This window comes from Ruditapes philippinarum, unplaced genomic scaffold (genome assembly GCF_026571515.1).
Source record: "Ruditapes philippinarum isolate M1 unplaced genomic scaffold, ASM2657151v2 ctg1871_1_1_1_1, whole genome shotgun sequence".
NCBI lineage: Eukaryota > Metazoa > Mollusca > Bivalvia > Venerida > Veneridae > Ruditapes > Ruditapes philippinarum.
The window spans coordinates 58,864-74,222 of record NW_026862769.1 but is presented as its reverse complement, the minus strand read 5'-3'; the positions used below and the strand labels follow the sequence as shown (position 1 = coordinate 74,222).

At 30.2% G+C, this 15,359-nt stretch overlaps 1 protein-coding gene across 1 annotated transcript in view; it reads right to left on the bottom strand.

The window, feature by feature from the left end:
* The window catches only part of LOC132720134 (cyclic nucleotide-gated cation channel alpha-3-like), a 67,663-nt gene that overhangs the window by 10,603 nt on the left and 41,701 nt on the right, over positions 1 to 15,359 (bottom strand). The window contains exon 2 of the mRNA XM_060704163.1: positions 1,679 to 1,913. Within this exon, the coding sequence (XP_060560146.1) occupies positions 1,679 to 1,891 (213 nt within the window). The 5' untranslated portion in view covers positions 1,892 to 1,913. The remainder of the gene's footprint in view (positions 1 to 1,678; positions 1,914 to 15,359) is intronic.

Here is a 15,359-nt window from a genome sequence, read left to right as displayed (position 1 = left end):
AGCATATCATGATTGATGTTATTAATGTATTCTTTCATCTTAAGCCGAAATAATACGAAAATAAATACATGAATAGCTTGTAAATAAACAAATCGCAAATGTGCATAAAGCATTAAGCTCAATGGGTCATAAAACCAAATGGTGCGATTGCTTGCGTACAATACCTTTGTGAATGTTAACGAACCGGTATGATTTAAGACGTCATTACCATAAAATTACCGCGTTACTTATCCGCATTTTATGGGATAAGGAGACATTAATAGCCGTAACCCGTTATACGGTTTCTCCTACGGGCGCAAATGTTTGAAGTTCTTCTCGACTTGTGAAATGACATTTGAAATGGCTTCATTGGATTTGGTTTAAAAAGCTATATGTCTTACATGAAAATGTATATGTCATGATTAAAGATGCATTTAGGTTGACATTAATTCTACATTTATTTCACCTTATTTCATTCATTTTTTTCAGATGTAAATTTGTTGTTTGCCATATAAAATTTTACAATGAAAGGAAAATGTTGACATTGCATATTTTGATACTAACAAACCACGTAGTGTTTAAACTTAATTATCGGTTTATGTTGTTGCTAAGATCCACGTGAACATTAATGCTGTCAATTATCATTAATGAACCGGCTCAATATCTTTCTGGTGGTGTTAGGTTAAAGGATAATATATAGAGGATATTTGTTTAGTTCAGTGTAAGATCGGAATATATTTCACCGAGTGAGCACCAAAAGGAATATTTCACGAGTGGCGCAGCCACGAGTGAAATATGAACTTTTAGTGTTCACAAGGTGAAATATATTTCAATCATACACTAAACTAAACAAATTTTCTTTTTATTACATGCAAAGAAACGTTTTAAAAAGACATTTAACCTAATACGGAATGAAAAGCGCGCCAAATAATAATACAACGTGACGTCATTTACGACGTCACGTCATTAGGCTGGTACCCAGTACTGTGCACGCTGGTATTTCACTGAAACAACGTAAGGGGCTTAAATTCAAAACAGTGAAATTACCAAAGTGGTAATTTCATTGTTTCAAACAGTGAAATTACCAGTTTTATATCACTGATATATTTCTATAAACCACCGAAAAGCATGTAATAAATAGATATCTATTTTAGCCAGATTGTGTTGAAAGCTTACACTGGTGTAATGTATTGAAATATGTTCTTGACCGAGTATATACGTAGGGCTAGAAACATACTATTCCTGAATTTAGATTAACATATTTGCCATCTTTCCTTTCTAGTGTTAATTACTATTAGAACATTTGTGTATGTAACAAATTAAATGTTAAATAAATCACTCGGACAATTTTTGAAATGTATCATTTCTTGTAATGCAATAATATGTTGTACATTTTTCTTCCTCACTTTTATGTAACCTTTATGAACTATATAAGAGCACATATAAATACTTTCTAACATAATAATCAATTGTCATTCTAAGTTCATTTACAGATAAATACGGCGCATGTACCACATGTTTATCAAACATAAACATACATAAATCTTTCAATTCAGATACTTCAGTGTGGTTTCCGTCAAGGTAGAAACACATATGTTACAAACACACAGACTTACCAACATTACAGCTTTATACGACTTAATCCTTTTAAAAGAGCATCAAAGAAAAAACAAACATCCGAGCAAAAAAATGAACGCACCTGTATTGTTTTAACAATCCGACCAATCGCTGTGTTTTCATCTTCGTCCTTAGCCTCGTTTTCAATGCGTATTATTTCTGAGCAAGCATCGTCATCCGTCTTAACAGAGAGCTGAGGACTAATTCCGCCATTTTCTACAACTTCGTCGTCTGCGGATTTGCTCTGCACTACCGTAATGCCATCTTCCCTGGCTTTACTCGTTGAAGCAGCCATTTGTGTCACATCAAGACATCATCTGGAATTAAACGTTGAACAAAATAATGATCAAATCTTTTTTCATGATCTTACATCCGTCGTTTCATAACGGAAATAGATATACTTATATCATTTTTCCCATACCTCATCCTTAATCAAAGCAGGGGGTAATCTATTCAGTTCTTTGTAACAAGACACTACCAATTATAATGACACAGGTTGTAGATTATACATGTATAACAATCTTGTTTTCACTTATTGTTGAATGTCATAAATCGATCTGTGACATATGTCACATTCTGTGCCTATTTGTCCTCTCCAATGTCAAGATATTTCAGTACAATATTAAATCCTCTTTTAATTAGATCTTATATGAAAGGCTTCGTAGCAATGAAGAATATATTGATCTTATACTATAATCAACAAGATAAGGGTAATATAATAAGATTCAACCTAGATTTATACCACAAAAAATGGGGTTTTAATATTACAATAGCATGTGTTTTACTAATACTGTTTATGTTTTATTCTACATTGAAATATAGAATATAGTTAAATTTTTATTTCTGCTAGATAAATGTATCCATCCTTTACGTAGCACAATCCTACAAAAGTGTGATAATTTGTACGACAATTTGACATGATATTTCATGGATCGTCAAGTGGACAAATAAATTGACTGAGCTAGACTTAGACACTAGCTATTCTCAATGAATGACATTTAAATCATCAAAATATGCAAAACGCACTATTTTACCGTTAGAAACGGGGTTGTAATATTATGATAAAGATCAAGTCTGATGTTAAACACGATTAGCGTTCCATCACATTTAACTGATGATGTGTAGAATTTGTCATAAATATTTGTTTCTTAAGTATATAAGTTTATTCAAACGGGAGCATGTAGCTTTAAATAAAAGAAAAGAAAAAAACTTATTCAATAAAAGTTTAACTGCTCTACCTATTCCCGAATAATTATTCATTTATTTATATTATTTATTTATTTATTTATTTTATTTATTTATTTATTTATTTATTTATTTATTTATTTATTCATTTATTTATTTATTTATTCATTTATTATATTTATTTATTTATTTATTTATTTATTTATTTATTTATTTATTTATTTATTTATTTATTTATTTATTTATTTATTTATTTATTTATTTATTTATTTATTTATTTATTTACTTAATTATTTATTTTGTTATAAAACTCTTTAAACTGCTACTGGCTATTTATGATTATTCACATTACAAGGAACATGAATCTGTTTAATGTGTTATCATTCTTGGAGATTTGTCGATTAGATTGATCTGATAGTCCCCATCAATTACAATAAAACCACCGACAGCTGTTTCTAAGTTATGTACAGCGAAAGTATTCATATATGTAATGATTTTCTCTTCTTTTATGCCTTTTTAACATCAGCGCGCATTACAAATCGATGCCATTACGCCTGTGTATTTCTTTAAACATAGTTAAATTGCTTTAAATAAATGTTTCCTTGAGGCAGACTTTGTAAATTTTGCTGTATCATACACATATTAAACGAAATTCATTCAATGCAATCATTGATATTTTGATATTGTTTGTATTATCATTAAAGTGCATTTTCTTCTTTAAAAATGATTGCAGACATTAATTTTCTTGCGACATCTCATTCAATTCTCAATCGCAGCTGTAAGTCAGGAAAAAATAGTATATTTATAAAATTATTATATGATCATGCATGTAGCAACGTATAGATTATCATTGCTCCACAAAAAATAAGATAAGTTGTTTGTTTTTTTTGTTTGTTAATGTGACTGTACGACAGTGACAGTACGACAGTACAATGGACTATCACTATCGAAATGTCGTGCTTCGCCATCGTACTGTCGTATTGTCTCCAGTGATCGTCTGCTTCGTGCTTTAATGTTTATGTAATAACAGAAAAATGTTTAATGTGCATGTAATTATTATAAATCTTAGGTAATTTAACACACAAAAATCAACAACAACAAAAACAATATTACCAACTAAATTCCTAATTTTCCACTTACTATGCATAAAGTTATATATTACACACACATTTGTCGAGTCTTTGTATAACATTTATTAGAATGATTTTTTTTTTCATTTATCCAATTTAATACATCACAATTTTCCTAAATGTTTTGAATTTCAAGATTTTCTTTCCTCGCGTTGTAACCGTTTTAAATTAAAAGTGAATCAATTTTGGTTTACGCTGAACTTTTCATGGGAGTGGTAAGATTTTATAATCTGTTACTTACAAAAATCAGAGCGGTATGAAAAAAACAAAAAGAAGATGATCAGATGATCGGATCAGGAAGTGCGAGAATAATGTGCGAAAGATGGTGATAGTACTCATGATCTACATTAAGCATGGTTGTTTTCGAGATTTAAAGCGGCGATCAGGGGATTTAGATCAACGGCGAAGATAAGGAAAGAAAATGTATTCTACAAACCTACAGGACTTAATCTTAAATTGGAATAAATGAATGATTTGGCAAAATACTTATGTAAATACAAAATAACAAAAGCTTGTTTTTCTTCTTGTTGTTGTTTTTTTGTGTGAATTTTTTTTTATTAATATTACATGTACCAAGATGTTTAGAAAATTTATTTATGTATATTTTCATGTGGCATTATTAAATTGTCGCTAAAATGAAAGCTGTAAAAACTTGTATATATGTAATAAACATGGCCGATACAGAAGCATACGGTGGCACGGGGGTGGGTGTGTGTGTGGGGGGGGGCGTTTACTATTGCGCACGCGATGCCTATTACATGTATTTTAAAAGCTATCGGCTGTGCACGTAATAGTTATCGCGTGACCACGTAATACTATCACGTGCACACGTTGTTAATAAAAGATTCATTATTTCCCCCTTTGATGCCGTTGTAGGCGCAACTCTTTAGTAGGACAGGTGCTTTTTATTTGTTTAAATATTAAAAGAATTTCATGTAAAACAATAAGGAAAATCAGTACTGTTTATGATTTCTAAAAAAATAATCTTCACATCTTCATTTTCGTTTGACTACGTAGAAAGATTCAGAATGTCCAGTACGTATATCGACTGCTTAATACGACACAAATTAAAAACTCCTAAGAGAGACAAATATAATGCTGTTATAGCATCGTCTTTCCCCCACTTTGTTACGGTTGTCAAAGATATTGTCATGTCTTGTGTAACGTATCGTCTTCCGAACAGTAATCGTGATTATTTTAAAGGCCAATGACGTCATGTTTTATACAACACTGTTATGCGGTGAAAGATATGGTGAAATATTATATTTACAGGATGCTGGCAATCACTCCGAAGAACCAGTAATACGTTATAGCAGTGTAACTTGAAATCACGGGGGAACAAAATGTCATAAGCAAGCCGTGTTACATTAAGGAATACTCAAGATATGATCCACATTTTGAAATATTATAAATCCTATGTTAAAAGTATACAATTTGTGATACTTTGATAAAGGCTATAAGACCGAAAAGTAAATTAAGATACAATAGTGTTAAATTGGTATTTAATAGTTATTTTAAGATAGTATCTTTTTTTTAGACAAAAGTAAAATTTTCATTTGTGCAGTACAACGTGGTTCTTTTTTACATTACTAATCATATTAAAAAGTAAATAATTTCTCAAACTGGGTCGTATTTGTTTAGAACTGTTTAAAGACGCCTCGTAAAATAAGTATAAAGTGTGATGAAGAACTCAATTTATGAATTTAACTTTGATACCAAGTTGTTTATACTAAAATGTGAAAACTATTTCAGTTGATCGATTCATTGCGAATCCGAAGTATGAAGATATACTTAGAAATAGTACTATCAATATAATGCATGCTGCGAAACCGTACATAATTATGCAAGATTTCTAAAGAATAGTTGAATTCACAAATTTACACGAAAGCAATAAGATAATTAAGAAAATAAACTGCAATTTCGAAGGTCCATGCTTGTCATGTAAAGTTTTGTATTAAATTAACATATATCTGTCATACTATTGATACTATTGACATATGAGCCGCGTCACGACAAAACCAACATAATGCGTTTGCGACCAGAATGAACCCAGACCAGCCTGCGCCTCCGCGCAGTCTGGTCAGGATCCATGCTGTTCGCTTACCAACCGTATTACAAGTAGAGAAACTGATAGCGAACAGCATGGATCATGATCAGACTAAGCGGCAGCGCAGGCTGGTATGGATCCATGCTGGTCGCAAACCCATTATGTTGGTTTGGTCGTGACGCGGCTCAATTATTTGTTTAAACATATGTTCAACTGATCATACTATTCCTTAGATCATACTGATACATACATCATTAATTTTAATAACCTAGTAAACGTTTATAATTAATTATTTTTATAATAACTATAGTAAGTCATATGATTGTTATAGTAATATTCTATAGGGGAATTAACAAAATTATTACACTTTATTACCCTACACAAGCCTTATCTGTGCCGCGTTGCAATTATAAATCCTATTATATTGGCCATTCAACGACGAGCAAATAAACTATAAGATTGTTGTTTTTATCTCTAATTTAAGAGGTTAGTTTTGTCGATTTTGTACTTGTAGTCGACAACTTCCATATTTGTTAAGTTAATATTAACAACCACATATAACATGTGTGTTGTTTCGTAAAATCTTCGCAAACTTATTTAACTGTACCAAAGAGGTTTTGCATTCTTCCATTTAGACAAGATTTTATATTTAATAAACGTTTGGATTATTTTTTCTTTTCCGTATAACACTTGATTTACTAAAGCAACTTGAACAATAAAACCTCATTAATATACTTCTAAGAAACTTATACATGAACATAAGGTTAGTGTTTGAGATCCTAATATAGGATTTACAAGTTAACAAATTATTCCACATGTATATTAATTTATTAATTTCATACCATATTTATACGTTCATATCTTATTATATTCATATTACAGTCTCTTTCTGCTATAAAATACAATTGAATATCTCTAACCATCTGCATACTGCTTGATAGTCTTGTTTACTTTTAAGCTGCATGCCTGCAGATCAGCCCAAAATAAAAACTTGAGAAATGTATATAGAGTTTTATGAAAAATTAAAATATTCAAGATTTAAGTAATAATTTACATATAAGGTGTGATTAATGAATGATTTTTAGTATTCATCACCATATTTCTACTGCGTGACTCACACAGTAAGAGATATTTTTGCATCTGTGACATCTGTTTTGTAATTTGCGTGGATTAAAGGTACCATTTTGGAATGTGTACATTACTTTCTTTATTCACCTCACAATATTTTAGTTTTAAATATATATTCAAAATTTTCATGAAAATCAGCATGCTTCTTTAAACTTTTTCGGAAAGCAAAATGATGTGTACATTATACCATGGTAACATTGACAACAGTTGGACATTCAACTTTAAGGAACATTACATGAACATAAGAAAATAAATAAGGTTGTATGCTCAATTAAAATATCAGTGCATTAACATTTTTTTATTTTTTGCATGGTTTCATGTAAAGACTTCTACATCAAGTCGTTGACTGAAGCAAATCTGTCTTCGGCTTTGAGATATGTCAGCGAACTTAAAACATAGAGTACAATATCCTCCTCCATTTATTATGTAAAACATATTAATGTAAACTCACATTTCGACGTAAATATTACTTGTAAAAGTAAATGATAATTTTGGACCTAATGAATTGAAAGTTTTTGAAATGGGTGTTAAAGAATTTGTAACATCAAAGAGATGGGTATTAAAATTATGCTTTTATCAAAACGCAACTTTTCGATTTTTTTGCATATTTCATCTTCAGTATATTAAACATGGACGCACATGCTTTTCATTGGAGTGTTGATAATATTTAAGAAGAGATCATTATTTCATAATGGTGATGAGGGCACAGTTGTTGCGTTAACTATTAGCATAACTGCGACTATACAGATTCCGTACATGCGTCAAGTATAGACTAACATTAGCCGTCACCTACGTGCCGCCTGATCGTGGTCCAGTGTCCGGTATTAAGTACGTAAATATTTTTGAAATTTACAAAAAAAAAATTACGAGTAATTATAATTATCCACATTGAAACATTGCAGGTATTAGGTCATCTTAGATATTTTAAGTGTTAAGTGGATTTGTAGTAAAATAACGACGAAAGTCGGAAAGTAAAAGAGGAAAAGGAAGCCCGCAGAAAGATGATAATAAAAGAAAGATCAACCTCTGATGATCTAAAAGTTAATTATCAATTTTATCATTATCTTCATTCAATGATAACAAGTGACACAAAAAGTCTAAAAACAAACAATAAGAAATCAATTATATTACTTTTTTCTTTTATGTAAATAATGAACTTGTCGTTGCTTTAATTGTTGTAACTTTGTAAATGAGAAAAAAAAAGAAACAATTACAATTTCGAAACACATTCAAACTGTGCAGATTAACTTCCATCTATTAACTGTACCAGGAATTTTTTATACGAAACAACTAGTTGAATGTATAATAATAATAAAATTCATTTAACAAATGTCTCTTTAAAGAAACTGCTTCCGTTTTGAACTAAGATTAAAGTTGAAGAAGTTATCAAGTTTTCAATAAAAAAATATAACAAATGGCTGAACTGACTTGCGAATACCAATACAAAAAAAAATGTTAACAAAACTTTGCAGATTATTGAAAAGCCGGGAGGAAAGATCGCCCAGACGCCTGATTACACTATACCATGATTTATCATTGACAAGTACACCGACTCATTTACAAGTTTATTTTCACTGCAAACAAAGCCTCCGCAAAATCGATGACTATTTTACATCGCGGAATATCAATGTAAATAATGACGGTCGCCCTTCCTCAACTGATCTACCATGGGAATGAAATAAAAACGACACTTACACTAATGGAGGGAACATTATATCCGTGCTCTATGGCTTCGCAGTCCGATGATTTTGAATTGCACAATATATTGAAGCTGAATCTGAATGGAAAACTATAAACTTCATTCGGATTTTGTTTTTTGATTTATATGAATCAATTTTGTTCAAAGTATGTTGCTGAACTTATAAAGTCAGTGAAAGCAATTGTGGTTGTTCGTTGTCTTTTCTCAGAAGCTTTTTCAAAGCGACTTTATCTTCTCCTTATGAAAGTGTTCAATACGGCAAAAAAAGTTTATAAAAATTGAAAATTTAAATGAACAAAAGAAAAGCGTACAGCGCAAACAGTCAATCTGACGAAAATGTAGAAATTTCATACAATAGTAATAATTGAGCCGCGTCACGACAAAACCAACATAATGTGTTTGCGACCAGCATGGATCCAGACCAGCCTGCGCATCCGCGCAGTCTGATCAGGATCCATGCTGTTCGCTTACAGACCCTATAACAAGTAAAGAAACTGATAGCGAACAGCATGGATCCTGATCAGACTGCGCGGATGCGCATGCTGGTCTGGATCCATGCTGGTCGCAAACGCACTATGTTGGTTTTGTCATGACACGGCTCATATATTTTCACATTGACGCAAATTTTCTGGCTATAGGCGTAACGTATCCCGTCAGTTTGCACAATAGGTAATTTCTGGATTTGAAATTCAAATGCTTCCGTAGAAGAAAATCAATATGATTTTTTTTCACTTATTGTTAAAGCGTATTTTGGTCTGTAGGCACACATGTTGCAGTTTTACAACTATTTTCATACACACATTTTTATTGATTTTGTATTGTTTTCCGATCTCATTAACAAGGTAAACGTGACATTTGGTATACTATATTTATCCACAGAAACAATAAACGAAAATACAACTAAAGATGTCATATTGCATTGATTTAGAAAAAAATAATCATTAAAAAGGTTATCTTGATAATAGGAAAACATACATTTTTAGCAACTGAATATTTAATGAAATGTCAAAAACAAAAAAAGGCTATTGTGTTTGGGGTGAATATGTTTATAATATTTTTCAATTTACTTTAATAGGCTTTATAAGAAAAGGAGTTTCATTTAACGCCTGTGAAAATACATCTAATACGTTTGTTACTATAAATAGTCGTTTTTTGCTAGTTTAACAACCGTTACGGCAAAACCAAATATGTATGTATATAATAGTTGAAAGAGAAATAGCGATTGCAAATTATTTAATGACAAAACAAATAAATACATAAAGAATAAATAAATTGATTAAAATAAAATAACTAAACAAAGCAATCGATCGACCCTTCAACGTGTATCACGTTTTAGAATTACTATTACAGCATTACACTTATATTTCTGGCCTCCTTTACATTGCTTAAATCGGTTATTCATTCTAACAACTTGCTTAACAATATAAAATAATTGTATCTAAACAATAAACTTTGATGAAGATGTTGATGTTTTTCTCAGCAAATATAGTAGACTTCGTGCGATTTATCGCAATGTTACTTTTTTTGCGTAAATCAACATCGTTCAGGATAAAAAGTAATAAAATGTTCATAAAAATAGGTTTTCTGTCAGATGTAAAATGAATTATTTACTGATATATCATATATATCATAGCGTTTTCGTAAAATAAACTAAATCGAATGCAATATGTCAAAATGAATGAAGGAGCAATATGTTTAAAGAAGACGTAAAAGTATAATTATATCAAAATATCGGTAAGAGTGAAAAGTGAAAGTCAAAACGATAGTTAATAAGACAGTGCACATGTATGACACACAGATTTACGGATATTTTATTTCAATCCAATAAGGCTACATGTAATAAGCCCATGGAGGAAAGGCTACAGCAAAATTCAAGATAGAGATGTAATTATCATCACAATATATGATTATATCATTTAGAATGCAAATGTTTCTTAAATAAATTAGACCTTTTCATTATTTACTAAATCCTTGCTGAAAAACATTTACAACAAATCTTAAATACATATAACCTGTTATCTAGTTTGTACCCGTATTAATACTCTTTTCAAGTTTGTTACTTATCTTGTTATAAAACAAATAAACTAAATAAACAGCATAAACTAAAATCAAACACAACTATTTATTAAAGCAATCATACTTTAACAATTCAACAAAAAAAAACAAACACAAAAACAGAGCACGATATCATAAAGAATATTATGTTATGGAAACAATCTTAAGAAAATCACAATTTTTTACTTATTAATGAGCCGTGTCATAACAAAACCAACATAATGCGTTTGCGACCAGCATGGATCCAGACCAGTCTGCGCATCCGCACAGTCTGATCAGGATCCATGCTGTTCGCTTACAAACCCTATTACAAGTAGAGAAACTGATAGCGAACAGCATGGATCCTGATCAGACTGCACGGATGCGCAGGCTGGTCTGGATCCATGCTGGTCGCAAACGCACTATGTTGGTTTTGTCGTGACGCGGCTCATTTATATTCGGCACTAGACCAGTCAGTACATCTGTGTTGTCTGACCAGACGCTATGTTATTGACTAACTAACTTAAAATTGTATAGAAGATATTGAATGAGTATATAGGTTCAATACATAATCTACTGAACGAGTTCAATAAAACTATATTATGCGAGCGTCTGGCGGGAATAATAATTGTTTTGTTTTTCTTTAATGAATTTAGTATAGAATCTGCATGAATGTAAAATTTTATTTACCACATACCCAAATTAAGAAGTGTTTATAGTGGAAAAGGATATTTTTACATTGACGTGCATTTACTGTAAGGCTGACATTTAGCGCATCTTTCGCTGTGTTGGTATTATCGTAAATGACAGTACGGTCGTGCAATACCGTTTTACGGAGTCGAAATGAACAGTCAAAAGAATGGAAGATGGACAAATTCATTAAAGAAATTTCATGGGCTACAATAACTACATCATGTATTTCGCGCCTTTCAATTCATCTGTTCATTTATTCTTCCTTCGTCACGTAGTTTTCTTTCTTCCCCTGTTGTGTAATTTATCTTCTTATATACGTTTATTAGCCCCAGACTCTTTTATAGTCATTCCAAGACAAAACCTAATTGACTTGCTACTCGTTGTTATTATCGTAAAGTAAAGTGATGTGTTTTTCATTGTATTTTGTATTGGTTTTGTAAGGTCATTTCTAAGAACCAATAAATTGTCAAGATATATTCCAGTAAACACATTTCTGAAGTTGACAAAAACAATAGAAGGAAAATGGATAATGTATCTACAAGTGGGGTTCAATCGAGCCTGCAACAGTGCTGGGCAACCTTTTAAGTTTCTATTGTGATTCTTTTTTAACAATATATTCCAATTGTATAATAGAGGTGAAGGAAATATTACTTAGGGTTATAATAATAATGCAAATGTGTTTTTCTAAGTTTGATTGCCTTAACACTTTTTATAGTATGATATTACCAAGAAGAACGAAACGCAAACGAAAAATAATCTTTTTTCTGCACCGTAGACGATTATTTATTAATAAGCTTGCCCAAACATATAAAGAAATAAAAAAAACCATTGCGTTTTGTTCTTCTCGGCATATTCTCGGTTCAAATATCATTAATCTGACAAAATAGTTTTAAGTTACACCGAAATGATTACTATATATAATTTGAAAAAAAAAATTGTTTTCGCAGCGTTCGCGTAGCTATTGAACGTATGACGTCATATTCTTTACGCGCATCTTTTTGCTCCCTTATCAATTAAAACAGTCTTCAACTTTTTGAGGTTTTTTTGTACCTGTCGTCAATAAAAAAAGTGCCATTTAATTTATAGACTAGGATTATGTATGCCATTCAGTCTATATTATCCCGTATATCCAGTGAGCAACTTGTTTTGCTTAAAGTACAAAGTAATTACACGTGTATATTGTTGTTTACAGTGTATATTACAACAACGATTGTTATAAGTAAAATAAGTATATAGAGTATAGGATTAACAAAATAAAGCATCTTTAATTGACTATGTATTTATTAATGTAATAAAAGTCTCATTTTCTAATTATTTATTTAACAACGTCTATGTTCGTGTGTTTCAATCGATTTCAAACAATATTGTTATGCAATCACATTAAGGCAAATATCATCATTTAAACTTGATTGTTGATATTATATGTTTAAAATAACGCATATTCACATTGATCGGAAAGATAGATGGTTCACTTAATTATTCATATATTGTGATTGTACTCAGCAACTGACTGGATTTGTAATACTGTTTTTACAAATGTATCGCTGTAAATACATGTATACCTTGTTTTAGTTTCATGAATGGTGCACTGAGAGAAATAACTTCAATGATTTGATCCGATTTGATGACGACGATGATGATGATGATGATGATGATGATAATAATAATAATAATAATAATAATAATAATAATAATAATAACAATAATTATAAAATAATAATAATAATGATGATGATGATGCTGATGATAATAATACTTATTATGATAATAATATATTCACAAAATCATCGGGGATGTCAGAATGGTCAAATTAAGATACATTTACATTTCCGCACTTGATCTGTTAGTAATTTTCTTTGAATTCTGTGTTGATTGTCTCTGTTGTGACATATAATCAAGAGATATTGCAAGGTGTATGGCCTTTTTTATAGATTGTTCAAGAAATAAAAAGTAATTTGATACTTAAAAACCTTTACTACATTTACTACAAAAAACTAACAACAACACGTTGGTGCAAAACAGAATTTGATTTTTACTTTTTACCATCCATAATGCAACTGTGTTGAGCCTTCGAATTAATTTCAATGTTAAACTCTCAGAAATTCCATAATTTATAAAAAATGATATTTATCACTGAATATATGTCGATGTAGGTACATGTATACGTTCCATAAGATGCTCAATTAAACTCACATTATAAGACAGGTTTGTCCTCTAAAATTGATCTCGATATTTGCAAAACTAAGATAAATACATGTAGTTTTCGTAAGAGAAAAATAACCCTCATTGGAACACAATTATATATCGGTAGGTCATAATAATTTCTTCTTTTGCTTTCAAAAATAGAACAGAAATTGAATTAGAAGATGTTTGTGTCTTATATATAAATAATATTATGGATTATTTTTATGTCTGACTTGATAAACGAGAATATAATATCTTCGGTTTTCGCTTACTTCAATATATGTTATTAAATTATATATGTAAACATGCGGAAATATAAAACAAAACCACTAACACTCGAAACATTTTTGATATAATTTCTTTTTGGGCATCATTGAAGCTTACGGTATTGGTATGATATTGTATTTTTTATTAAAAAAAGGGAAAAGAAAAGAAAAAAAAAAAGAAATTCCCCATGGTTGTGAAACTTGTAGTACATCACAACTGATACTGTTACAGTAATCGAATCTTCCTACGTCTTTTACCCAACAGTTAATGCATCAATTTATGAGGTCATGATTTCAAGAAGCTATCATATTTAGAATATTTACTCAGAGTATTTTAAAATGTATACTTTATAAATTTTATTTTATTTTTTGGATTGGTACAAGTTAGGTACACTTTAAGTTATGCTGTGTTTTCAATAGGTTTTATTCTTGAGGCAATTGTGAGCGACTTTAATATTACATATTTAACTTCCAATGATCAGAAAATGCACTGTGTTCATTTTTTGTCTGTGACCTGTTTTATAACGATCGTAGGTGGTTACATAGAAATACATTGAAGATCTTAATTTTCTTCATTCATAATGGTTACCACATGCATTGTGTGATACGTGTCATCTATTCAAATGAGTCTCGTATTTGAATTGCAAAACCGGTTTATCTGATGTAATTATCTTCTGTGTCTCTAAAAATTTATGGTTTAATGAATAATTTTACATTTATGATCTGGCTACATGTTCACTTGGTCTTCATTGACCTGGAATTTCATAAATGTTGTTGCCCTTTGTTTAACAAACTACCATGGCCTTACAGAAACTGTCAAATCTAAAACATCTTTTAAAATACCATAAGATATGTATGAATTAACCCCTTATTTATTTTCTGTTCTCAATGGTTTAAAAATGAGGATTTTAATATATTTTTTTTAAATTTCTATAAAACATTTTGTTTATAATCTAATAAGTACGTAGGAATAAGAATAAATTTATAAGCATATTCTAAGAACTATGTTTACATACAACGGAAAATCGAATTGCTTTAAGAATAAGAAAAAAGTCAACTATTTTTCTTTTAACAGTTCGTTTTATTTCTTCTTTTTGTTGTTTTTTTTTATTTTTTAATACTAGAAAATTATACTTGACAAATGATAATAATTGTTATCAATTGGTTAAACATTCAAAATTTTGATCTGAATGTCTTCTATTAGAGCATTTTATGAATAAATATTGTACCAATTCAATAGTTCAACAAAAATCAATAACTCTTTTAAACAGTTTCCGTTTTTAAGATTAAAATAGCTAAAGGAGGATACTTCCCATTCAGTGTACTAAGCAGTTGCAATTTACATGCACAAGTGTATTCATTAAATATATGAATTTCTACGCAAAGTCTACGAATTT